The sequence below is a fragment of the Strigops habroptila genome, chromosome 5, assembly GCF_004027225.2.
Source record: "Strigops habroptila isolate Jane chromosome 5, bStrHab1.2.pri, whole genome shotgun sequence".
Classification (NCBI taxonomy): Eukaryota; Metazoa; Chordata; class Aves; order Psittaciformes; family Psittacidae; genus Strigops; species Strigops habroptila.
Window position 1 is genome coordinate 26,964,500 of NC_044281.2, and position 26,298 is coordinate 26,990,797.

Consider the following 26,298-nt stretch of genomic DNA (forward strand, 5'->3'; position numbering starts at 1 on the left):
AGAACTGGAAGTGCAATAGAGAACCATACAAAAATCATGTCTCCAAACACGTAAGTCGCTTCAGCCAAATTTTTGCTCAACCTATAACTGTTACTACTATTAAATATGAATTGTCTGTGCATATCTGGTCCTGCCAAGGGGAACGCTTGACAGGAAGCTTTGACAGGGTTTCATTTCTATTCAATAGCATCTGACCTTGAGCCCAGAAAATTCTCCAGAGGACTGTGCAAAGCAAGTTTTCCTGCTTTGTTTTGTTTTACTTCTAAAGCCTATTCATCTTCCTTTAAGAAAAATCCCATAATTAGTTTTACATTAACACCACGCCTGCACATGTATAAGTCTTTAAATTTCTTGTAAGAAGGCAGGTGTCTCTAGTTCTAATAAAGTTTCATTTGGCACCATGAGAGGGAACAGGGTCTTCCAAATATGTCACTTCCATCCTTGAAAATAGCAGGCTACATCTGTCATTAATTAAACCAGTGTAAATGTGCACTGACTGCATTAAGTTCAATTAAATTACACTGATACGGATGAGACCAAAATTTGACCCAGAAGCTAGAAATAAATTTAACTTTGTGCTTTAAAATGTTTTCAGTCTTACAGCTCTTTTAATTATTTTCTTTTTCCTTCTGACCTAGTTTTTGATATTTCCATAATGAACCACACTATGCATTTTTTTAACCCAAACCAGTAAGCACGGTAAGGTAACTGAAATAATATATTTGTCATTAATTCTGTAAGCTAAATGATGTTTAAATTACATTTTGGCTTTGTTGTTCGGGGTTTGGGTTTTTCTGTTTGTATGGGGTTTTTTGCTAACAAATAAAGATTTGTATTTTATTTTTACAATACTTTACTGTGTTTCAATGGCACTTTGAAAACTAACTGCTTGTCATAGCAGACATACTCCTGTCACCTTTTTTCTACATGGAAAGTTTAAAATTAAAATTGGTTACTTTGAAATAAGAGGAAAAAAAAAATCCCCCCCAAAAAGTTTTTTAATTACATTGAGCAAACTAGCCTTTCTCCTATTCCTCTACTCTAAAAAGTAGAAAACATCCCAAAATAGAGAAAATAAACAGTCAATAATACTTTGTTCATAGTACAAGATGATAGATAAAGCAGAACTAATAAGTGTACATCTTCATGTTTAATGAAGGTTTCCCAAGTGAAACTCATGTTTTAGCTGGATTCTTTCTAGTCAGTTATTCACATTTATGCAGTGTTAAACCATCTTTTCACATGTCTCAAGCTGAAACTAATCCAGCATCCAAGATCAATAAAAGAGGATCAGAAGACACTTAACTGTCTTCCTTTGTTATCACTTCTTTTAATGTCTAAACCAGAATTCTTGGACTTTGTACCTGGTTAGAGAAATTGAAGGACTTTTTATCATCTACAAGAATAAATCTGTAGAAAAATCACTATATTAGGAAATAAAAGGCATGCACATATCTTTCTGAAGGTGTAAGACAAACAAAGGTGCACCACTTTTTTTCTAACCCGACAGATGAAAGCAAGTCACAGTTTCTCCACGTTTTTATTGATGGTTTCTTCTTATGGCTAGCACAATAAAAGATAGTGCATTTCAGACTAACAAATCTCATAAATTAACTGCACCTTTAAGGTTAGTAGTACCTTTTGTTGTCCTTACATAGACTCTGCCAGTGATTAAGACAGTGTGTAAGACAGGTTTACTCCTTTGCCAGCCTCCACCACCACCACTGAGGACTTGGAAATAGTAAAATAGTGTGGAGGGCCACTTGGAACAAAATGGACACATGAGCGATCCAGGACTCATGTCAATAGCAAGAGTTTGAGTGAGGTCTCATGGCCTGGCATCAAGGTCATCTAAAGAACACTTGTGGGGGCAGAATGAGAAAGTTGGCTCAAGAAGAACAACTCCCGGATGTGGAATGCAAAACTTGGCAAACTTAAGGACTTGTAAGGCCTTCGCGTGAACTGAAAGCTTTAGCCAATCATAAGCTGTATCTATGCGTGTGTCTCGTTAAGCTCAACCAATTAGGATTGTATAAGGTCCGCGTGGACACTCAGAGAGAATATATAAACAGCTATCTGGGCTTAATAAAGTGTCAGCATTTAATCATATTGGTTGTCCTGCTGTCCGTTTATCTCCCGCAAAATAGTGACTATCCAGCTCTTGCCTTTCAGTTAAAGACAACTTTGATTATTTTCTGAAGTGGATTAGAATCCCCTACAAAAAGTTTCCTTGACAAGCAGCTCCCTTTCTCCTCTCTCAACCAGCTCACCTGAAGTACAGATAAGCCAACATTTATAGGAATCATGCTTTTGTGGAGTAGTGTTTAAAACAACAATCCCTGCTGCTAATTTACTCATCCATTACAGATTTAAGATAAGAAAAACTAGTAAGTTAAAAGGCCAATTTTACAATAAACATGAAGTAGTTAATCTGACAGAAGCAGACTGGTTGAAATATTCCTAAAGAATAATGTACAAGTCTAGAGAAATATAGTCTCAATACCAACCTCCCATACAGTAAACACAAGGCTTTCTATATGGCTAACAAAATTCTCTTGTAGGTTATTTTAGTGGCAATTACATATTAAATCCTCAGGCTGGCATTATTTGCTGAAGAAAGCTTGGGAATCTTGGAATCTGAATCCAACAATATCAAACAGTGATGCCTAATTTAAAGAGATTGCTATATAACACCCCCATCATAAACCCCCACCACACACACACAAAAAAAACAAATAAACAAAACCAAACAAACAGTAACAAACAAAACCCAACAAAACCCACACCACTTGGAACTGACTACTGTATATATTTCTAAAATACTTCCCCTCTATTTTTCTTCTGGGAGACCAAGGCAGCGTTAAGGTGCATTCCACTGTAACACATTACACTACAGAAAGTGTTGAAAACTGATCGGTTTAGCTCTCAATGGTTTCAAAATTCTATTGGTCAAACAAATATGTATTTCATCAATGTCTTAAACTGTTTTTTCTATGCTTTCTCTGTTACTGATTAAACCTACGGAACTTCCTGACCATAACAGCATAATTGTTTAAAAAAAGCCTGCTATTCTTGATATCCTAACCTTGTAAACCACATCAAATTATGATGCCTATTTTGCAGTGAACATACTTTATGCTAATTGTAGTATATTTTTACCTTCTATACAGGTAAATTTATAAATACCTAAAGATAACACTGAAATGCCAATACTCATGCTGAGTCAGATGTTGCTGTAATTTGAAATCTTTATTTAAATCTTTTATTTAAAATAAAATGGGAAGGAGGATTCCTATACACTCATCATTGTACCTGTAAATGAGATCTAATAGCAGGTAATAAAGCTGATTATAATTAGCATGCTAGTTCCAAAAGTCCAACAAAAATTAATATTTATATTTGAAACTTTTCACAAATTCCTATTCCTCAAATAATCAAAAAGACAACAGAGAATTCCCTTATGTGTGCAAGCATCTAATGTCAATATTCTTAACTAACCAAGCTGAAGTCTCTCTCAATCCAATGCTTACTTTGTGGCAAACCAAAGTTTTTAAACTTCAGTTTCTGCTTATTCCAATAATTCCACATCAGTGAGTTAACTCCTGTGATTAATTCTTAACTAGTAATACAACTTAAGTTCTATAAAACCAGATTAAGTTTTTTTTTTGTTTGTTTATTTTTTTACCACAAGGTACATTCTCTTAAAAGAAATAAGAAATCTCACATAGGCAGGCTTTTCCTTTGTAGAAGAAAAACAGTGGGTTTGGATACGGAAGTGAACTGCATCATTAAAAAATAGGTTTTTCCTATCAAGAGCCATCAGCTATAAAGAGACCATGAGCAACTAGTGTTGATGCCCAAGGCTCTTTCCAAGAGAATACATAATAAGTCTAATGGGCTGAATGGCAAGGAAAAATTCAGATTGTTTATCTGTCTGCACCTATCAGGCCCAAAAGACAGAAAAAAGCAGAAGTACATAATAAAACCACTAAGGAAAACAGCCTGTAGAGTCAAAAAATATTTTGATACATACACCACCTTCAACTGCAAAATATAGAAGTAAAAATAATTCATATATATATACATATAAATATATGTGTATGGATATACATATTTATATAAATAGGACATAATATATTTTTCATAATACTAAGTGGATTTATCTGTGTAGGATGGAAATGTATTCTGGACCGGAAAAAGTGCATTGAAAGAGTTAGAAGAAAATTCAGCTAAATAAAGTAAATTCTTGATTTCAGTACTTTGTAAAAGCTGATTTCAATAATATCTGCAAGCATGGGTAATTATTTTCAATTCATAGCTTGCACAGAAAAAAAGGGAGAATAGCAAGTTTAGTTATATGTTCAAAATCGCCTAAGTTACTGATATACTGCGAACAGAAACCATGTCAAACTTCTAGTTCTATGCTCAATTTACTGAATCACATTGCTCACATTATTTTTCCAGGGTGACAGAAAATGCTTAGAAAATTAAGAGCTACTGTTGTGGACTGTATCATCTGTTGTACATCCTCTAGCTGATGTCTTCATAAAGAAGAGAGTTTTCTGCCCAACTAACTCCTCCAATGGATTAAGTCAGTGGCTGACAATCTTTTCCAGTCTGGAGACCCCTAAAAATTTTCTATTGTACTTACAAACACCAAATATCAACTGTAAACCCATAAACTGCTGACTTGGTTTTCTTAGTTGCTTTTCACAGCCTTCTACAACAGCAAACTGAAAATGATCAAACTACTCACGCAAACCAACTTTGTCATATTTACGATGAGAGAAAACAAGGCAAATCTGAAAAAGCCATCTAAAAGGAGCTTTCACTACAACAGTTTCTAGAGTTTGATAGAAAAAGATCTTCAGGTTTCCAAACATCTTTCTGTTAGTGTGACATGCACACCTTTTATGTTCAATATGCTGATTTACATTGCTGTTTTGTAATACGGAAGAACTTCTGATTTGCATGTACCTCAATATTTTTGAAAATATTTTACAATCCTTTAAGTATAGCAGAAAAGGATTCTAAAATCTAGTCTGAGAGAGGGCAGCTTGATCACATTCACTGAAGCAAATCTTTATGTGTACGTATCAATGACAAAATTTGCTCAGGCCTTTGTAGAGAACAAGAAAACCTGAAGCGTTGAAAAAAAAATGAATGTAAGCAAACTGCCATCATATTCAATTAAGATCCTGCTGAATCAATCTTTTCATACCTGTTATGGGTTTCCATAGTCAGGCTTTGAGGGGTAGGAGAAAGTGACAGTTCAGTTGTGTTTACATTGCTTAGAGCAGAATGTAGAATTCTCTTACTTAGCTAAAACAAAAGAACTGATTGTGTCAGGCTCTGTTTACATATGCATGGTTGCTAAACTGCAGCATGGAGTAAAAACAGTAGCTTGCAACCCTGTCCAGTCTAATGACACCCAAAACACATAGAGATCACCTGCTGTGCTCTGTTGATTCTTTCAGTTCAAAATTCTCCTTGAAAGGTTTAACCTTAGATTATTTGGGTAGGATAGATTTAAAAATCAAAACCGAGGCAACCAAAGCCACAAGGCCAGAATTCCTTCCTTTTCCTGAAGAACAGAATAAAAAGGACAAATTATAAAATCTGACAGCTCACAAAGATGATGGAAACATTTTGCATTTACACAGAAATACAGACGATATATTCTCACTTGTTACCAAGATACAGGCTATACTTTCTCAAGGTACATTCAGTACCTTCAGAATGCATGTTATGGGATGAAATATAACAGCTGACAATAGCAAAGAAAATAGTGCATCTCCATGCAAAACCTTAGCATTTTGCTATCCTCTGCAGCAGGCTTATGACAGTATAACATTTTGTGTATCACAACAATCAGATGCCTCACTAAATCTACTCATCTCTACAGAAGTAATTTTTGCTAGATTTTACCCTGGCAGGCATAAATTGGTTATTTAACAGTATGTAGGAGTTGCAGGTTTTTCAATGAGAGGACTGTGGGCATCTGACAGAACTGGAAGGCTTAGTTTGCATGAAGTGAAGAGTATCTGCCTATGCAAGACAGGATCAGGTTCCACATTTCACCTTAGATCCTAATGTGGTATCCCCATTCTAAGCAGTAAAAATTACACTGCTTGAAATGAGATTTGTTTGAAGTCTGGACTAGAAATAGAGGAAGACTATGTTTCCTCTTCCATTCTATACCCACAATTAAGGAAGTTTTGTGAGCCCCTCTCTCCATGGCCATAGTCAGTGGTTCTACAGCTCATTAGAAGGCATGGACAAACCATTGATGGCAAAGGAGTATAAAAAGATATTCAGACTTAACTTTAAAAATACGCATTATAACATCAGTGATTTGACTACGAGCACAAATACTCTAAATGAAATGAGAAAAAATATTAAACAAACAACATTACCAACTGTCATCATCGGAGCAGCCCTTTACATGGGAACAAAGTAAATGCCTTAAGGGGAAACAATCTGTCTCCTCTGGTGAGTTTTGCAAATACACTCTATTTGCAACAGTTGTGTCTGTATCTTTTGTTTGATATCTGACTATTGTCAGCAGCCCAGGTGGAAGGTGAATTTCCTCTGCACCGCACTCTTGTCATGAGGATGCAACACAGCATTATCAGAAAGAACATTTCTGTATTTACATATTTTCCTTCTAGCTGTATATCTAATAAAGTAGCAAGAACTTTTCCTAACTTACATTTTATGCTAATATAGTGATACAGTCTTACAAATATTTTTCAACAATAAAGACTCATATAACAAAAGTCACCCTCTACAATAGCAGTTTCCCTAAGCCAGTTTTGCTATAAACTGTCTGAATACTAACCATGCCCTTGACTTTCTCCAAATAATCATACCATTCAAAACCTGACACAATATGATTTTTAAATGTGCTTACTCTTCTTCATTTTAACGATAGAATGCCACAGAAACCTTAATTTAGGGAAAAAAAAAAAAAAGGAAGTGGTAGATGTCAAAGATGTTAGCAGTGTATATTTATTCCCACTGTAGGAAAAGTTGCATGCTTTATTATAAGATCAGAATAGATTCTACATGCATGACCATCCACCTGGAGCTCACAGAAGTCACTGCAGCACAATTTCTGAAGATAACTTTACAGTAGGTAACCCCCACAGCAGCAGCTATAAGCTGACTGAAACACCACATAAACTGCACATATTAGACTACACTGAGATCTGGCTTAAGATAAGAAGGCTTTTAAAAAATGGCAATTTTAATTAAGATTAAATATTTATTACTTGTATGTGTGATGAATACACTTAATTTTCTGTTTCTCCACTTTCTGAGCTAAGAATCCAAGTTAAGTCCAGTTCTCAGCATAGTTCACCTCATCCTTCTATGAAACATAATTTTATCCTTTTCTTGGTTTGATTCTAGCATGTACATCTACCTTATGCTCATCTAACCCATTTCCATTTAGCAGTATTTAAAACTGGTAAGATTGAAGAGAAAAAATAGTGTTTATGTTTGATTAACCGTATACTTCATGGGAGACTGAACAGAAAAGAAGGTTTAAGATTGGTATATGTTAACACTAAAAGCAAGCAGATGGTGAAAGAATTCAAGTCAGCCACCTTTCTTGCCATATTTCGATCTCATAGCTGATAATAAAGTAATTTCTTGGTCTTAGATATTGCTTCACACTGAGAAATTAGCATGTTCTTGTATTTGTTACTTTAGTTTAACCACTAAGCGTTTGGGTTTTTTCTTCAAGATTCACTGAAATTACAGCAGTTTCACAAAACACAAGGTGGCTATTTTAAAGGTGTAGTGACAACCAGAAATGCTACAGCTACATTGCAGAATTGAATAGTTCAGTGCTAAAGAAACATGTACACTAACAGAACTTTCTCATAGGACTTTAGGCAGAAGCCCACCCTTTGATCCAAAGCAAAAAACCCGCAAAACAATCCTTGCTACTCTCAATAATAAATAAATATTCTGAAAAAGAAAATGCATAAACTGAATTTAAACTATCTGCAGTTACCATAGAAACCAGCAAGACTTACCCAACGCTTCCTACTCTATTCCATTATCATTATCTCATGAACTCGAATGGAGAAGCATTGTTCCTATTCCTATGGAAACCCTGGAAATAGCCCACATCATTGTCACAAGAGATTAAAGCAATCTAGCACACATCCCTTGGATCCATTTATGTGCCGCCAAGGCCTATGAAAGATTAAAAATAACTTTTAAAAGTCCATTTCTCAATAGAGAGGAGAGGAATCCAAACTATTCCCCATGAAGAGTATGTAAATAAAAAACATCTGCAGGCAGTTTATAATCTTTGAAAAATTGCAATGAACGGGTCTGAGCAGTTAGACCAACACACTGAAAGGTACACTCTCAGCACCTTTGTGTCTTATACAAATGTCCTAACTTGAGAAGGCTATGCCATTTAGTCTTTACAGCATTTCTCTTATTTGTTGACCAGGGTGAGGAAAAGGGAACTTTTACGCAGAGGTAATAATATATAATCTAAAATGCATACACAGCTCTTTCCATTTCAGAATACCTAAAAAAAAAAAAAAAAAATGAAGCTACACAGATTTGAAAATGTATATACTGATAAATAAAGAAGATTCAGGAAAAAACTATGTATTAAAGGTAAGATGCTTCCCTATCACTCCTTTCAGGCTTGGCAGATGTCTCCTTTCTCTATTAATCTAATCAACTTTTGATCTAGCAATTAGAAGGTATGACTGCAAGCCATAAAAAATGCCCTCCAGAGCCAGTTCAGAGACAAACCTCTGACCATGTTAATAAGAGATGTTTTTTAGGATGAACAGGAAAGAATAGTAATTTTCTGCAGTTCATTCCACTCATAGAGTCTTTGGAATAGGTATTCTGGGAGATTACCCCTTTCCATACTCTGTAATAGCTGTTTGGTATCTGTTGCACATTTGTCCAGTGCAGTTTACCTCTTGACACTGTCCACACAGTCTCCCTTTACAAAAATTAAATTAATTAAAATATCCATTGACTGATCCACATGTTAATAAAAAAAAAAAAAAAAAATCCACTTTAAAAAAAAACTCTCTTAAGTTGATCTCTAACAACTTTCATAAGTCATCCCTGTTTTTTGCTTCTGGCTAATAAGTTTGGCGTACATTATGCACCAATGTCTTTTGTGAATGCTGACGATATTCCACACCGGCCTTTTCTCCAAACTCAGAACTCCCAGCAATTTTTCACTTAAGGCAGCTGTTTTGCACCTTTATTGCTTTTATTGCCTTTCTTTGTCCTTTATTATGTCACTCAAGATACAAAAATAAGGATTTCACACAGTACTTAAGATGTGGGTATATAAAGATTTAAGTAGCAAAACCATCATCTGTCTTGTTCTTGATGATATCCAGTCAGTGAATTATTTCAGAAAACTATCCATAATAATGCCAAAATCTTTCCTCAGCTATGTCTACCAGTTCTGGCTTCACAATCAGGTAAGTGTGGTTTAGATTTTTTTTCCCCTTGATACACGGCCCTGCTTTTCTACACACTGAAGTTCATCTGCCACATACTTGCTGCCATGGATATGAGTGTGTTACTAATTTTTACACTTCAAGGTTGTCATCAGCTCTTTTGTATTTTACTTAATCCATAAAAGAGTCATCTGCCATAAAAACAGTTATATACTTAATTTATTAACAGCTACTTATTGTTCTTCAGGGACATGTAGAAAAGTAAATTAATGGCTAATGAAGTTAGATAACTTCTAATCATTATAATGTCCCTGAAATATTTAACAGTCCCAAACAGTTGGGAAAAGTATTATTTTTATGCTAGGAATTGGAAGCAGGTTCATCACCAAGTAGAATAAAAAAGTATGCTCTCTAATCTGAAACAGGATGACAGTAAACCTTGTACTGAGACTGTAGTGTATCTCTTGGAATCTTGCAACCGCATGATGAGAAACTCCAATTTTCTTTAATTTTTGTGAACTATTTTACTTGCTTATGAAAACAAGTATTGATATGGGTCTTGGTTCAACAAACACATTTAAAAAAAATTCAACCAAAACAAACTAACAAAGATATAACCCAAACCACTGAGGACATGGAACATCCCTGTGGTTCCTGCCTGTGCAGTCAGACCTGGTGGCTGAGAAAGCCTCCCTGCTCTAGTTCAGAAACCTAGAGAGCAATACAAGGGAAAATATGGCACTAGTTATTTTTGCCTCACTAGAGGAGTTTATAGGCCACATTAAACTTTCCTTAAATACCCAAGAAAAATTATAATGTCATAACCAATACCCTACAAAACAAATCCTGTTCTCCAAGAATGCACATGCTTCACTGCTGAAAAACTGATGTCAGGTTTAATTTGTAAAAGGCTTGGGATATTCTGAGCATAAAAGACTAAATCACTGAAGAAAACATTCAATTTCTATTGTCAAGTCAATTAATACATTTTATTCTAAATAAAGTCCTATTCAGATTAACTGCATCCTAAGAACAAAAATAGGTAAGTTGGTTCCACAAGAAGATTGGTTGCAAGATAGCACCAGGATGACAGGGTCCCGCAAGGGAAAGAAAATTTATGAGCTCGTTTTATCCTTGAGAAAGCTTGTTAAACTCCATATTCAAATTCTGAGATGTTGCATACTCAAGGTTGCTCAAGATTTCTCCTTCCTGCTTTGCAAATCTAGTAAAATAGCTGATATTGTCAAGAACTCTGTTGAAATATCTGTACGTATAACAAATGTACCTGTCCTCTCCAAATTCATATCTGTCAGGTGTACCAAATTATCCTTTGAGCACCTATTCTCATTAAAGTCACAAAAGAACCGCTACTGCCTTTGGAAGTAGGGAGAAACTCCACATAATTTCTGTGCTGCTAAATTTCATTTTGGCTACTAGGCAACTGTAACTTATTGCAAGAGGTGGTGGAGGGTTTTTTTTCCCCCCTCAATGTTACAAGAATTTGAGTCCTCTCCTTCAGGGAAAAAAAAAACCAAAACCAAAAAAAACCCCCAACCCACCACACAGTATATGTAGCATTCTTACATTTTTCCCAGGAAAATCTACTATAATTACTTATATATCTAAAAATCCATTTGTTTTCCTTACTTGTATTTTTCCCAAACACTCCACTAGTTCTCAAACAATTCACCTGAACACAAACTTAAAAAAAAAAAAAAAAAACAAACAAATGAACAAAAACATACAAAAGAACATCCAACAATCAATAATTTTAATACCATTGCTTCATGCATGTTTGTTTTCCCTGTAGGGTACTCTTAATTGATACTATTTTTAATTAATCTCCTCTTTATGACATACTTATGGATGAAACCTACATCTCATGTAAGTAAAAATAACTGACTCACACTTTAGAATGTTTGTTTGAGCAACAGTTCCGCAAATCAGTTGCCTTTCAGTACCACATGTACTTACAATCAACCTGTGATTAGAAAACCTGAAGGCTTCCATTTTTATAGAGTCACAGAAAGACGTCACTCTTATCTTTCCCTGAATGAGCAATGAGGCCTTCCGGTATTTTTAACAGTTCTTCAGAAGTCAAGGCTCCAAATCTTCTCATAGTAAACATTTAATGCACTCTCTACTCACTGGATGGTTCTAAAGTTCTGACACCAATTTCTCAGAAGCTGTAATGTATAAACACTGGAGAATAAGAACCATTGTCAAGTAAGGTCATAAGTCCCAAGCTAGTCCCAGGTTTTATTATTAACTTCAAAACTCTGTTCTATCTTACCAAAACGTTTGTAAGAAAGACTCGCATTTTTCAACCTTTGAACATGTAGGACAGTCAGAACTGCGGAAAAAAACGACTGCTTTATTTTTTTGATAGATGAAGAAAATGTAGCAACAAAATTACACATTTCAAGCAAATTATCTTACAGAAAATTTCTACTTCATTTTTATGTATACTGAGGAACATACAGGAACTTTTTAATTTAAGAAAGCACCTTCATACACCACTTCCTCATCTTCAGATTTCTCAGTGTAGTTAGTAAGAGTTAAGGACATTAAGAAAGGAATCTAAACAATCTTCTAATTAAACAACATAGTAATAACTTAACATACTACTGCCACTAATTGCCATCTCCTCTTTTCTTCGGCCCTAACCCCCAAAAAGAGCTTTTCTTCTCTTTCTTTCAATGCTGCCAGTCTAAAAGACATTTTCATCATGTAGTGATTAAAAAGCAAAGCCTTACACACTCCATTTTAACAGAAATTTGCCTGTTTCTGACTGCTTCCTTTAGGTACTCTGAGAGTCAAGGCAGTAGGCAAAACCATCATATAGTGCTTAGCACAAAGTACAAAAAAACTTATATCTCTGCTATGTGTTTACAGTTCATGTTAAAAATGGAACAAACAATTTGCTCCACCATTTTATCTCCTGGATTTGCAATTGAAATTTTGATTTTTCTTTGTCAGTTTAAAGGACTGTCCACAGATTGAACTGTGGTAACTTCAACAATATATATATGACTTCCTCTTACATATTAAACAGTTTACCTAATTAAGGAAGTCTCTTCTTACTCAAATGGTTAAAAAAAAATTCATTTCAGGAACCAAAATCAGTTCATAAACACCTTTAATTTCCTGCTTCTTCAGATTTATTGTGAATGTGTCTGACTGTTCTTTGAGAAACTCACCTCACAAATTTTTACCTGATATTTCCACCATCTACAGCATTATGTAAGACTTAAAATCTGTTCAGGGAAATACTGATTTACTTTGAAGTACACTGCTACCTTTTATTGTTATTATATTTATGCCACTCAACATCAATTGCAAACAGAACTGCACTAGTTCAATTAGCATGTTCTTAAATCATGTGCTTATGCAATTTAATATGGACACATTTTTAAACAGTATGTAAAATTCTCATCTATGTTCTTTAAGAGCAAATGTCACATTTTCAAATGTTGTGCCACCAAGAGCATTATGTTCCAGTCGTGCTTTTAAAACCTAAAGAATGAGGAGAGAAGAATATTCTGACTACAGAACTGTATGCACCACACCTAGCCAGCTCAGTTTTCTCCCCTACTTCAGTAAACCAAAAGGGTTTCTAACTGAATGACATTCTGGATCATGCTCTGCAAACATCTTCCTCCAAAGGCTGCCCTTCAGACAAAACTGAGAAGTGTGACTATTCCTTTGTGCATAAACCAATTCTGAAATGTCAAGTGTAGAATTTAGCTCCTAAAACAGTAAGGACGCAATATTAGCACAATTTCATGCGCATGCCACTCTTACGTCTATTCCATCTCATCTTGCTGTCATTAATAGACAAGAATCACATGCTATGAGACACTCAGTTGACATAATGATAAAACAACGGATGGTCAAATGTTCTGAAAAACTTTCCAAAATTGATTTCAAAATGGGTTAATTATTTCTCAAGTAAATATCCCATTCTTGTTTCTCAGGATGCTCCTTCCCCAGCAAAACAAAGTAAACAAACAAAAAAAACAAAACAAAAACAAACAAAAAAAGAGTAAAATTCTCTCTTTAACAAAATGAAAACTACTCCTAGAGACTGAAAAAATGGAAATCTGTTTCCTAACGGTTCTCTGTTAGAACTAATACCAAAATACTCTAAGGAGATTAAACTGGCAGCATTAACTCTTCTGTGCTCCAAAAAAGTAAGAAAGTGTAGGTGCAAACAACATTGAGTTTTACGTAAGAGCACCAGTATGAAACGCTTTTGTGACAGGGAGACAGGTGATTCTTCCAGTGTTCAGAATCACTTCCACAGAGAATGCATGAGACTTTTTTGTGTATACATAGATTAATTTGCACTATACCCATATCTTTGGCTTCACTTAGTTAGCTCTAACATGTATATGCAAAAATTACTGCCAAAATTTAAATGACAAGCCTGGGTTTTTTCCACAATTCACAGCAAACACTGCTGGCAGGCCCAGGCATCCATCACAGGTTTTACAGAAAGTTTCAGATACTTAAACAGATTGATTAATTTTTATTTGAAACAGAACATTTAATTGAAGTCAAAAGCAAAATATTTCAAGGTTTGAGAAGGTTTTAATTTCTTCTCTCTTTGTTTACTCTTTAAACATAATTCTTCCTCTTTTATCAATGGAATGGGAGAGGAGACTAAGATGATTATTTCACTTACAGAACTCTTCCCTCTCCCACAACCACCAATGAATTAAATGTTTTTAAGAAAACTAGTGTGGAGGGGAATCATCTGTTTCAAAGATTTCAGAACCTCTATGGTTCTCAGGAATGACTTAAATCATTTCACTAACTGTCCCCAGTGACATGAATAATCGGATTCTGAATAACAAGCAACATGCCTTTCTTTCCAGTAGATGCAAACACATCATTTGAAATATATCTTTTCCAAAATTATCTTCAAACTACAAAAAAAAAAGTTACATTTTCAATTAGTTCTACAGCTGCAGTGTTGAAGATGGCCTTCCAGTCTGCATTTTAAAGGTTGCCTACTGATTTGCATCTATTGTCTAAAGAGAAATGTTTGATTTCACAAAAGAATCAGGTAAATGGTCCTATGTTAATGGAAATGTACCAATTTTGTACTACAACTGCACAGATGTGAAGCTGTGACCTTTAAAAATAAATTTTGTCCTGTATTTTCCATACTGTTGGCTTTTAATTTCTTCACCTGTCGGTAGCCATGAAGTTTAAAGAGGTAACCAGAGGAGCAGCAAGTATATAAAATATTTGTTCCAACACTCACAAAGCACCTGGACAAACTGATCTGATAAATTAGCAACTTGTTTTATAAGGTTACTGGGGAAGAAATAAAAGCTTGTCCGGACATGTCAAAGATATGGTTACAGACTTCAGTAGAGAGAAGTCTAAAAAATATTCAATTTCGGTTCCACAAACACTTGACATTCCACTAAGATTCTCTTTGGAGAAAATTACTGTCCAGGTAGGAATAATGATGAGAGTTTTTTCCATGAGCAGAAAACACAAATAAAATTCTACTTTACACTGGTATCTGCTCAACGCTTTGGTAATTTGTCTCTTGCACTTGTCAAACCCAGGCAGCAGTTACACAACAGCTTTCAGGTGACTATGCTGAAATGAATATCAATTATAACTCTTTTCCCAAGACCATTTTCAGCGGACCACTTTTAAAACTTCTTTTGTAAAGATTGGATGTATAAGATCGATTTTAATTTAAATTCTCAGAATATAAAAATCTATCATTCCTTTAGCTGCAGATATCTCATACTGAAATTTGTATTTCCTACCTCTGTAATATCACCAGTTCATTCTTCACAGAAAAAAAAGAAAAATCCACACTGATTCAGAAATATAATAGCTGGTAGGAACAGGCTGTGTTACATTAGTAGGAATTCATGAGTAAGTTGTAGTATTTTCAAAAAATATACTTTGATAAAAATATTGACTTAACTTAGCTACATCTTATCTTCAAATTATGTGAATATTCTCTCTAGCACAAATGTTCATTGAAGCAGTTAACCTTTAGCAAATATAACCAGAAAGTAAAATTAAAATGAACAGTCAATGTTCATACTGGAAATGGTCCTCCAAAATTTACATCCTATCAATTCAAATCCTGAAACTGATGAGTGCTATATTAAAATAAATGCACCTTCTTTTCTAAGCTGAACAAAATTAACTGACTGTATATACTACTTATTTCTCAGATGGTTACTCATATTGATGAGTCCAGATGTGTACAATACCTGCTGTTATATCTTGAAAAGAATATAAATATACCCTCAGAAATAATCTGACTCAATGATGTTGGCCAGCTCTCTACAAAAACTCTGGAAATAAACTAGTCCCTTATAAGATGCAAGGTTGAATTCTAAGGGGGAGGGGGAGGGGAACCAACAAAAAAATACTCCACACCCAAAAGAAATACCCAAGTCATCAAATGGAATTGAGTAAGTTCTCCCAGTATCATACACAGTAAAATGTCTTCAATATTTTAGGATTTGATCTTGATTGTTTGCATTTGTGCTCATATACACCTCAGTAAAAACAACACAGGCCAATTTCTGATTGTAAAGCTGGTAGCATAGGACTATGGGTTTGGGTGATTTCTAGCCTTCATACCTTAAATAGGAATAAGAAGCGTGGCTCTTAAGATTTGCCATTTTAATGCTGAAGATGTCAGGAAAACATGCAAAAGATCAATATGTTGCTTTTCATTAGATGATGAATAAGTCACTTTTACATAGAAGACATACAGTTGCAGCAATGGAGCATGCTTTCAAGCTATTGATAAAACAACATTTAACATTAGGAAATGGGCAAAAGGTATTTTCAGGAAAAAATAATCAAAATAATATTCTTGCAGAATTAAACTAGGCTGTAGCAATTGAGCCACCTCAACTTTTCACTGTAAAAGACTTGATTGGGAGGTGCATATTCTTTTATTTTCCATCCTTTGCCTTCCCCTGTCCAGATAATTACTGTACAGACCAGAAATGACTCACAGTAAAATATCCCTTCACCAAAGCAAACAATCAAGGACACACATTCTGCTTTCAGTTTAACCCAAACTAGTTCCAAAGTCCCACTGGGATTTTTAGGAGTTTTAAATTGGATTTAAATCACTTTAGCTGTTAGTTTGTAAGTACGTGCATTCTAACAAGGAAACTAATCAAAACCACACAGGAGACACTATTTAATGCAGTGAACTCCACAGAAAACACTTGGCAATTAAGTATGATTTGACAAGGCTATAAAATAATCATATTCAAATTAAGTTTTTTCAGTGGAAAGTTAAACCACGTTATCAATATCTGATTTCTGTCTCTCTTTACTACATAACTGTTCACATGCGTGAAGGATTTCCTAAGTTAATTAAGAAAAAGATCAAGAAAACATAAAATCATCACTAATCCATTGAACGTATCACAAATCTCATCGCATAGCTAATTTCAAACTTGTCTTTGCTTTACAGTTCTGACCACTACCTACATTTCAAAACACTGTACCTATTTTCCAGTTGGCTTCCATTTTTGCTAGCACAATTTTGCTTCCACACAAAACAGACCGATAGTTTTACCTCATAATATGAAATTACTAAACTCAGTGTTGGTAGCTAAGTTCAAAATCATGGTGTCGGAATACTGAAATAGTCTGCAGGTTGGGCTGGAAGTCAATTTTTCTTACTTGCTGCCTCTGCTTCTCTCTTGCAGTGGGAATTAGTCTGCTATTTTACTTCCAAAAGAGAAAATTGGGATTGACTCAGAACTGATGCAACAAACCAATCCACATCTGCTGGGATACAATGTTTGTTAAAAAACTGTTCTTTAAAATAAGAACATAGAAAATCATAGAAAACTTACAAGTACTCTGCCAGTTAATGTCTGGGCAGATATCATGACTCCTGCCCAATCCTTCACGGAGGTCATCCATCCCACTTCTGCTGCCACATTCTCCTCTTTTTCATCTGTTGGTTTGCAGGCCCCATCTGCCTGCGTATCTCCACCACCATTGATCTTCTGGGCCTCCTGCAAAGTAAGCATTTGGGTTAGTTAATCTTAAGCAATTTCACAATGAAAGTCGGTGAACAGCTGTGGCTATGAAATACTGTGAAAAAAACAAATCAGCCATCCTGGATTCCCACTAGATGAAATTAAGCACCTACTTGGCCACATCTCTTTAGAAATAATAGAAATAGAAATGTTCTATGAGCTTCCATACTGACAACTAGATAATAATACTCTTCTTAACATTATATCTTAAAAACACAGCTAAGGCCCAGCTAGAAATAAGTTTGGCAAGGGATATAGCAGATAACAGGAAAGGATTCTATAGATACGTAGCAAATAAAAGACAGACTAGGGACAATGTGGGCCCTCTCCAGAAGCTATCAAGAGAACTGGCTACCATGGATTTGGAGAAGGCTGAGGTTCTTAATGACTTCTTTGCCTCCATCTTCACCACCAAATGCTCTGACCACACCATGAAAGTCTTGGAAAGCAAATGCAGGGACTGTGAAAATGAAGACCTTAGGCCCTCTGTAGGAGAGGATCAGGTTCAAGACCATCTTAAGAACCTGAACGTGCACAAGTCCATGAGACCTGATGAAATCCATCCGCGGGTCCTGAAGGAGCTGGCGAATGAAGTTGCTAAACCACTGTCCATCATATTTGAAAAATCCTGGCAGTCAGGTGAAGTTCCCGATGACTGGAAGAAGGGTAACATAACCCCCATTTTCAAGAAGGGAAATATGGAAGACCCAGGGAACTACAGACCAGTCAGTCTCACCTCTGTGCCTGGCAAAATCTTGGAGCAGATTCTCCTGGAAAACATGCTAAGGCACATGAAAAACAACGAGGTGGTTGGTGACAGCCAACATGGCTTCACTAAGGGGAAATTCTGCCTGACCAATTTGGTGGCCTTCTATGATGGAGCCACGGAACTGATGGACAGCAGCAGAGCAGTTGACGTCATCTACCTGGACTTGTGCAAAGCATTCGACACTGTCCTGCACTACATCCTTCTCTCTAAATTGGAGAGACATCAATTTGATAGATGGACTACTCGGTGGATAAAAAACTGGCTCGATGGCCACACGCAAAGAGTTGCGGTAAATGGCTCGATGTCCAGTTGGAAACCTGTGACGAGTGGTGTCCCTCAGGGATCGGTGTTGGGACCGGTCCTGTTCAACATCTTTGTCGGCGACATGGACAGTGAGTTTGAGTGTGCCTTCAGCAAGTTTGCCGACGACACCAAGCTGTGTGGTTCAGTTGATATGCTGGAGGGAAGGGGTGCCATCCAGAGGGACCTTGACACACTTGTGAGTTGGGCCGATGCCAACCTTATGAAGTTTAACCAAGCCCAGTGTAAGGTCCTACACGTGGGTCGGGGCAACCCCAGGCACTGCTACAGGTTGGGCAGAGAAGAGATTCAGAGCAGCCCTGCAGAAAAGGACTTGGGGGTGTTGGTTGATGAGAAGCTTAACATGAGCCGGCAGTGTGCGCTTGCAGCCCAGAAAGCCAACTGTATCCTGGGCTGCATCAAAAGAAGCGTGACCAGGAGGTCAAAGGAGGTGCTCCTGCCCCTCTACTCTGCTCTCGTGAGACCTCACTTGGAGTATTGTGTACAGTTCTGGTGTCCTCAACATAAAAAGGACATGGAGCTGTTGGAGCAAGTCCAAAGGAGGGCCACGAGGATGATAAGAGGGCTGGAGCACCTCCCATATGAAGACAGGCTGCGAGAGTTGGGGCTGTTCGGCCTGGAGAAGAGAAGGCTGCATGGAGGCCTCATAGCAGCCTTCCAGTATCTGAAGGGGGTCTATAAGGATGCTGAGGAAGGACTCTTCCTTAGGGACTGTAGTGGTAGGACAAAGGGTAATGGCTTCAACCTTAAACAGGGGAAGTTCAGGTTAGATATAAGGAAGAAGTTCTTTACAGTGAGGGTGGTGAAGCACTGGAATGGGTTGCCCAGGGAGGTTGTGGATGCTCCATCCCTGGCGGTGTTCAAGGCCAGGTTGGACAGAGCCTTGGACCATGTGGTTTAGGGCAAGGTGTCCCTGCCCATGGCAGGGGAGTTGGAACTAGATGATCTTAAGGTCCTTTCCTACCCTTACTATTCTATGATTCTATGATTTGCATCAAATATGCTATATGTTCCTTCCATATAAGCAACATAATTGCCAAGAGCTATATATACAATTTTAAAGCTACATATAAATGAGTTTTTCAGACATACACTGAAGGACCTTTTGATGTGTTAGTTCAAACTAATGCATATTAGGCATCAACATAATCTATGTACAATTTTAATTTACTATCACTAGAATTAATTATCTGAGCAAACCTTCACTGAGAAGTACAATGTAACCAGACAATAATCATCAAGTGTGAAGGGAATAAAATACACCATCAAGAATCTGCAGGGAGCTGCCACACTATCAGTGAACCAGTGTTTCAATGAAAGTGTTTAATATATCACAGGAATTCTTCTGTCAGTAAGTGGCTCTTGTAGAATGGAGAGCTAGAAATTAAAAAGGAGCCTCAGCTGTACTAAGCTGACTGATGAGTCACATGCACTGGAATTCATATCAGTCTTGCACGGACGCTGCAGTAAGGATGTTGTGCTCTGTAACTGCCTGCTATGTACCTACAGTCATGGATGCTGCTCCAAAAAAAAAAAAAAAAAGGAAAAAAATCAATAGAAGTGATAGGAAAAGCCAGCCTAGATTGTACAGTGTTTAAAACATATCATAAGAAAAGTATCACTGTGCCATGACCATGCCTTCGGTAACAGCATAATAGTAATGACTTCCTGAATACTTGATGAGTTATGCTAAACAAGCATAGGGGAGAGGCAGCAAAATTCAGTTCTGAAGCAAATACTAAGCACTTGAACTGCACCCATAGATTTACATTAGTGCTTCAAGCACTCTGTATGGATCAACAGCTTGAAACATCTTGTGGATAGGTGATTTGCCTATAGGCCACTAAGCAGTAAATTAATTGCCATCGACGCCCTTTGGGATATGCATTATACAAGCAAAGATGTTTGACATGGGTTCAGTGATTATTACTAATATCATGGTCAAAACACATAGCTGTGAGATAGCCTTGAGGACACAGATGGACATAAAGGTAAGGGCATTTCCTGAGCACAGTACTGAACTAATAAAACAGTCGCACTGAATCTGTCAGCAAAGGATAGAGCAACACTAAAAATGTAATCTGGAGACCAACAGTTGTTTTTAGAGAATCTCAGTATTGCAACTTAATTAGCTAATCCGATTCTTCTGTTAGCCTCTGTGCAGGCTCTTATCTTCCTACTAGCAACCACAGCACAGTGCATGATGTGGCTTTATCAATAGCAACAAATTATTCAGAGTTGCAACAGTAATTCAGTACTTCCTAAGCAAATAACCAGACAAAAGATAAAAGCTACTTTGTATTTGCATAACTGGACCTCATTCCCTGGCAAATTTAGCTACAGTGAATGAGATATTTTGCACTCAGCATCAGAAGATGTATACTACATTGCACACATACAGAAACAAGCTCATTGCTTAGGACAGTGACATATGGTACAGCACACAGCATTTCCAGGAGAATAATGCTTAAATAGGAATAATTTGTGATCCATTTCATAGGGCTATATAGATCAGCCCCAAGGAAATTCCTTGACCATCATCAGTGTTTAGAATATAAACAAGGAAGGAGAAACCTAAACCTAGATTTTTCCTAGACATACCTCCATGGCCCTGAGGACACTCACAGGCCTCACTGGCTCTCACCGCTCCCGCCAGGGTCTCCCCACACCCTGCCTGTTGCCCAGGACACCATTTAAGCCCAGCCCAAGGCCACCAGCTCGCCATAGCCCTGTCCTACCAGCCACAGGCCCTGCTGAGCTGGCCCCCACCAGCACAGCCAACATGCGGCTGGTTCCCCTGATCAAGCCTGACCCTTGTCCTCACCCACAGGCTGACATCTAAGGCTGGGCCTAGCCTGGCCCTAAGGAGGTTCCTGAGGTCCAGGCTGCCCCATTTCTTGGCTGGGGTGGTGGGACAAGGCTCCCAGCCAGCTTGGGCATCCCCAGCCCATAGGGAGCCCCCAGCCCCACACTGCCCTGACAGTTCCTGACATGGCATTTATTTCTCTCTTTCAACCACTCTGTCTGCCTTTTGTAACTGTTAGAGCTTGTCTTTCATGTTGTAAACTCTACATGCCAGATTTTATTGCGTGGTCCTCAGCGTAGCACAGCGGGCTTTTATACAAGGTGGTTCAGCCTGGAGAAGAGAAGGCTGTGTGGAGACCTCATAGCAGCCTTCCAGTATCTGAAGGGGACCTATAAAGATGCTGGAGAGGGACTCTTCATCAGTGACTGTAGCGATAGGACAAGGGGCAATGGGTTTAAACAGGGAAAGTTCAGGTTAGATATAAGGAAGAAATTCTTCACTATGAGAGTTGTGAGGCACTGGAACAGGCTGCCCAGAGGAGCTGTGGCTGCCCCATCCCTGGAAGTGTTCAAGACTAGATTGAATGGGCCTTGAGCAACCTGGTCTAGTGGGACGTGTCCCTGCCTATGCAGGGAGCTTGGAACTAGATAATCTTTAAGGTCCCTTCCAACCCAAACCATTCTGTGATTCTATTGATGTGGTTTTCATAGTAAAGGAGATGTAATTATTTCTTCCCCTCAGATAAGAAACTGAGATGGTGATTAAGTACCTAATTCAGTCACCAGAGAAGTCATTGCCACAGCAAGGATGAAACCACAGACCTTGATTTTTGCACCGAGAACCCCTATTTTAAATGTCAGGGATGCACACCTTGCTGAAAACATTCATAATCATTGATTCTGGTACAGGAAGTCACAGAACTAATGATCATCAAACAAAGAGCTGAATGGAAAAGTCCATTTCATGGTAGCAAACTTTAAAGCATTAAAGTTGGAAAATCTGTTACTGTTTACATCCTCCTTCCTTACCCTCAACCTTTTTGTCAATATAACAAACTGAATTTTAAACACATGATTATTCATAAGGTTATACAAATAAAATATCCTAGTAAACAATTCACTTCGCTGAAAAGTAGCTTCTGTATTTTCAAAAGGTTCTAATATGGTAGAGTTCTTTTTGCTATACTGACTTTTGGTTGCCAACAGAATAGAGCAGTAAGATGTAACAGACCTATTCAGTATTTGATTCTCTGAAGATACTAAAGTCTGTAATACATTTGTACAGTTGTATTTCTGCATTTATACCACTTAGTTCAACTCTACTAAAATCTCCCATCCATATTATTTCTTAATTAAAATATAACTAGAACAATCATCCCCTGCCAAGTACCATTTGTAGCAGACTCACATGATCAGCTACATTCCAAGCCTAACTCTTGCCATTTCTGTACCTGTAATTAATATGCAGATTAGTTTCTGTTATATAATATTAATATTCAGTTGGGATATTTTATATTTTTCATCTACATGGCTAGCCTCTTAGCTTACTTAATAGGCAGCTAAATATGAAGAAAAGTTTACTCCCAAGTCACTATGTGATTGTGCAGAGATCAGTAAAGGAGATTCAAAGGCTGCTTTCATTTACACTGTGTACAAATCCGTCCTGTTACTAACTCTGTAGTCCTGTTCCATTGCTATTTCTCCATCTCAAAGCACTGAGTAACCAATACCACAACCTTGAAAAAATAACCTGACAGTGACAGTAATTGTTTAATTATTTACAGGCTCAGCTGCTACAAGTAAGGCAATACTATCTTTATCCACTCTGCTTACCTGTTGTTTCACAAAGTGTTTGTTATTTTAATTACTTGATGACGGGAACATTCAGGTATATGAAGTGAGAAGCAGCGTATTTCGTGAAACATATATTTCCCAAACTTATTGACAAAATGGAAGAGAATGCATAATGAGAAGGTGTGTACATGAATCAGGAGCTCACTGTTCTATGAATGGCTTGATATGGACCTGGACCAGAAACTTCAATGCTTTGTCTTATATTTTCAACAATAAATAGTGATTTAGATTACACAAGTGCTGGGATGCTTAAACACAGTTGCTTTAAGAAAGCAGATTTCAAAAAGGGAAAAGACAGTATAAACAGTTAATTTTTGAAAATGTAGTCCTGCCTGCTTCACTTTCTTTCTCTCTAGAATATCTGTGCAAACATGGAACTAATGCAGAGACACTCCATTCAACACAGGGCAGAACAAAATAATATCATAATTATGATGATTATTCTTATGATATAATAATAATTATGATTATTATGAAAACTTAAACCATCATCTGAGAATAATTTGCCTTTTTATAATACCGGGAGGGGGGGGAGAAAAAGAAAAAAAAAAAAAGGAACCATACGACAACCTGGTAAGCACTCTCTAAACTATGGTCCTAAAAAAAATCGGTCTCTGGTTAAAATGTTAGAAAAAGTAAGAAACAAGCAGTTAATCTGGGGGAAAAGAACCGAGTTAACATCTGGTGAAACAAAGAAAAGGACTTATGATATTCCTGTTTATCTACCCTTTAAGTAGTATGAATAGCACACAAAAATCATGAAGTATCAACTGTAGTAACGGGGCATCAAGGCATACCCACATCACACAAGAGGAAGCAGTATGCTCGATTTAAGCAGATGTTTAAAAACAGTCATACCAGTGGAGCAAGCCCTGTACTGGCCTTGGAATTCCATCCTAGAGAACATGAGATGAGAAAGGACCTGCTGGAATAGCAGTTGCACCTGTTCTGAAGTAGTAATAATACAGTCATAAAATATAGTTTGGAAAAGTTAGGGAAGGACTATTTAAATGATGATGCCAGTAACTTGTAATTTTATGTCTATTAACTGCCCCTCAATTAATAGTATTGCATTCCTCGACCCTGCATTTTAAGAAAATTCTTGTATCAGATCAGTAACACTTTCATACTGGCCACTCTTACACACTGGAAATCACTGTTTATGTTCCTTTCTTTTTCATTCATCTGTTTCCCCAAAGCCACCAACAGATGATGTGAAGAGGAATAGTTTTGCATAAGACTATTTGTCCTTTCTGTTAAGCAGACCTCTAAAACATTGAGTTTAAGATTATTAGACTTCTACCACTAATTCAATTACATGCCCTTGATACATTCTCTCACCATTCTCATAACTCTGAACAGGGATCTTAATTTTGTATAAAATCATAATACTATGCTGCATTCTTAGCAGCTGGGCAATGTACACTGTATGTCAAGACAGCAGGTATCTACTGAATACATTGCCACAGCAGATGTCCTCCATCAGATGTAGTGAACATCTGTAGTCTTCATCTTAATAATTACTGAGTACCAGTTCATCCAGTGTTAAAAACGAGAGAAACAAAGAAACCTGAAACAGTTCACCTGTTCTGCCACACTTTAGTAAACACAGGATTTGACTAGAATCATAGTAAATAAAACAGATGGGAATGTGAGAAATAACTGTATGGAGACTTACAAACCTCTTTGAAAAGAGTCAGTCTTACAGAGAAGAGAAAGCAAAGGCTAGGCTAACTAAATGTGAGCTAAGAACTACTCCCTCTAAACTGGCCTATCCACAGCATTTCTTTGCATATTAGGTCTTAGTCAATATTAGGCTACATTGATGTCAATTATCATACTGTAGCCACGGTTTGGCTAGTTAGTTTCAAAGCGTTAATTATTGATACCCAGAAAAACGTTATTCCTCTCACTGAATAAAAGGAAACAGAATGATCTGTGGAAAACATGGCTGATGAGATAGCCAAGCATTTTGCTTTCATAAAATATTCACAACCTATGTAATTTGGTGTTTGCAAATTTAGCAGGTTAAGATAAATTAAGTCCAAAATAGATTACAGAAGTTTGCTTATTAGCTTAAGACTGAGATGCTAAACTCTGGTGAGACAACTATTCTTGTTCTCTGCATTGCTGCAGAAATTGTGAGAAGCTCGTTGCCAGTCCCTACAAGCAGAACCTTACTTTCTGTGCTAATCGGGAAAAAAAAAAAAAAACCAAAATAAATTCTTCACTGTGAAGAGTCTAGGTTCCAAGACCAAATGCATTCCCTTTTTCTACCAGTGACAAGCTTCTCTGTTGCATCTGTGCGTAACTCCAGTAATCCTGACAGATAATTTTTTTCCGGTGTCCTTCATATTTCTGGTATGGGTCACTTGTATAAAAATCTTCTTTTCATGTCACTGTTTGACTGACAAAAACTGCTGCAATAGAGGAATTAATTCTAAAACCTTGACCTGAGAGGCAAGGGAAACTAGATTAGTAAAATACAGTGTTCCAGCCATGAACCCACAAACAACATAAAATATGTCAAATGAAGGAAGGGTTCCTGGCTATGGTTCTCACTTCAGAATATAGAACAGAGATACCTACATTATCCAAAATCTAAACAAGATGACTCAGTCTGAAGTTTAAAAGCGTATACATGTTAATGGAGGTATTACAATGTAACACATCCATTGATGTAAAACAGAATTTTTGAATAACTGGAAACCTGGCTGAGTGATTTCCAGACTAGAGTTCGGAGACATGCTGAAGTCCCTGTTCTGCCACCAAATTTTTAAAGTCCTCAGCCACACTGGCAATGAGGAACTCCAAGCATTATAGTGGAATGAAAATGCAGTCTTAATAATGATACCAGACAAGTAAAAACAGATGATAAAACCAGTGCCCACTGAAGTTATGGAAGAGTAAACAGGGGAGGAGTAAGGAAGGATTGGACAATATGACCATCCAACAACAATTTTTTTTAAAATCACAATGAAAGAGATTGACAGAAGGAGAGCATAATTTTCATAACTAAAATCTGTGA

The 26,298-nt window shown here is 36.9% G+C and overlaps 1 protein-coding gene across 29 annotated transcripts in view; it reads right to left on the reverse strand.

The window, feature by feature from the left end:
• KCNMA1 (potassium calcium-activated channel subfamily M alpha 1) overlaps positions 1–26,298 on the reverse strand; it is a 511,087-nt gene that overhangs the window by 363,038 nt on the left and 121,751 nt on the right. For all 29 annotated transcript variants that reach the window (XR_003991383.1, XR_003991382.1, XM_030485710.1 and 26 more), the window contains one exon: positions 17,333–17,497. Coding sequence is in view for 27 of the 29 variants with exons in the window: in XM_030485710.1 (XP_030341570.1) it covers positions 17,333–17,497 (165 nt within the window). In the remaining 2 variants the exon portion in view is untranslated. The remainder of the gene's footprint in view (positions 1–17,332; positions 17,498–26,298) is intronic.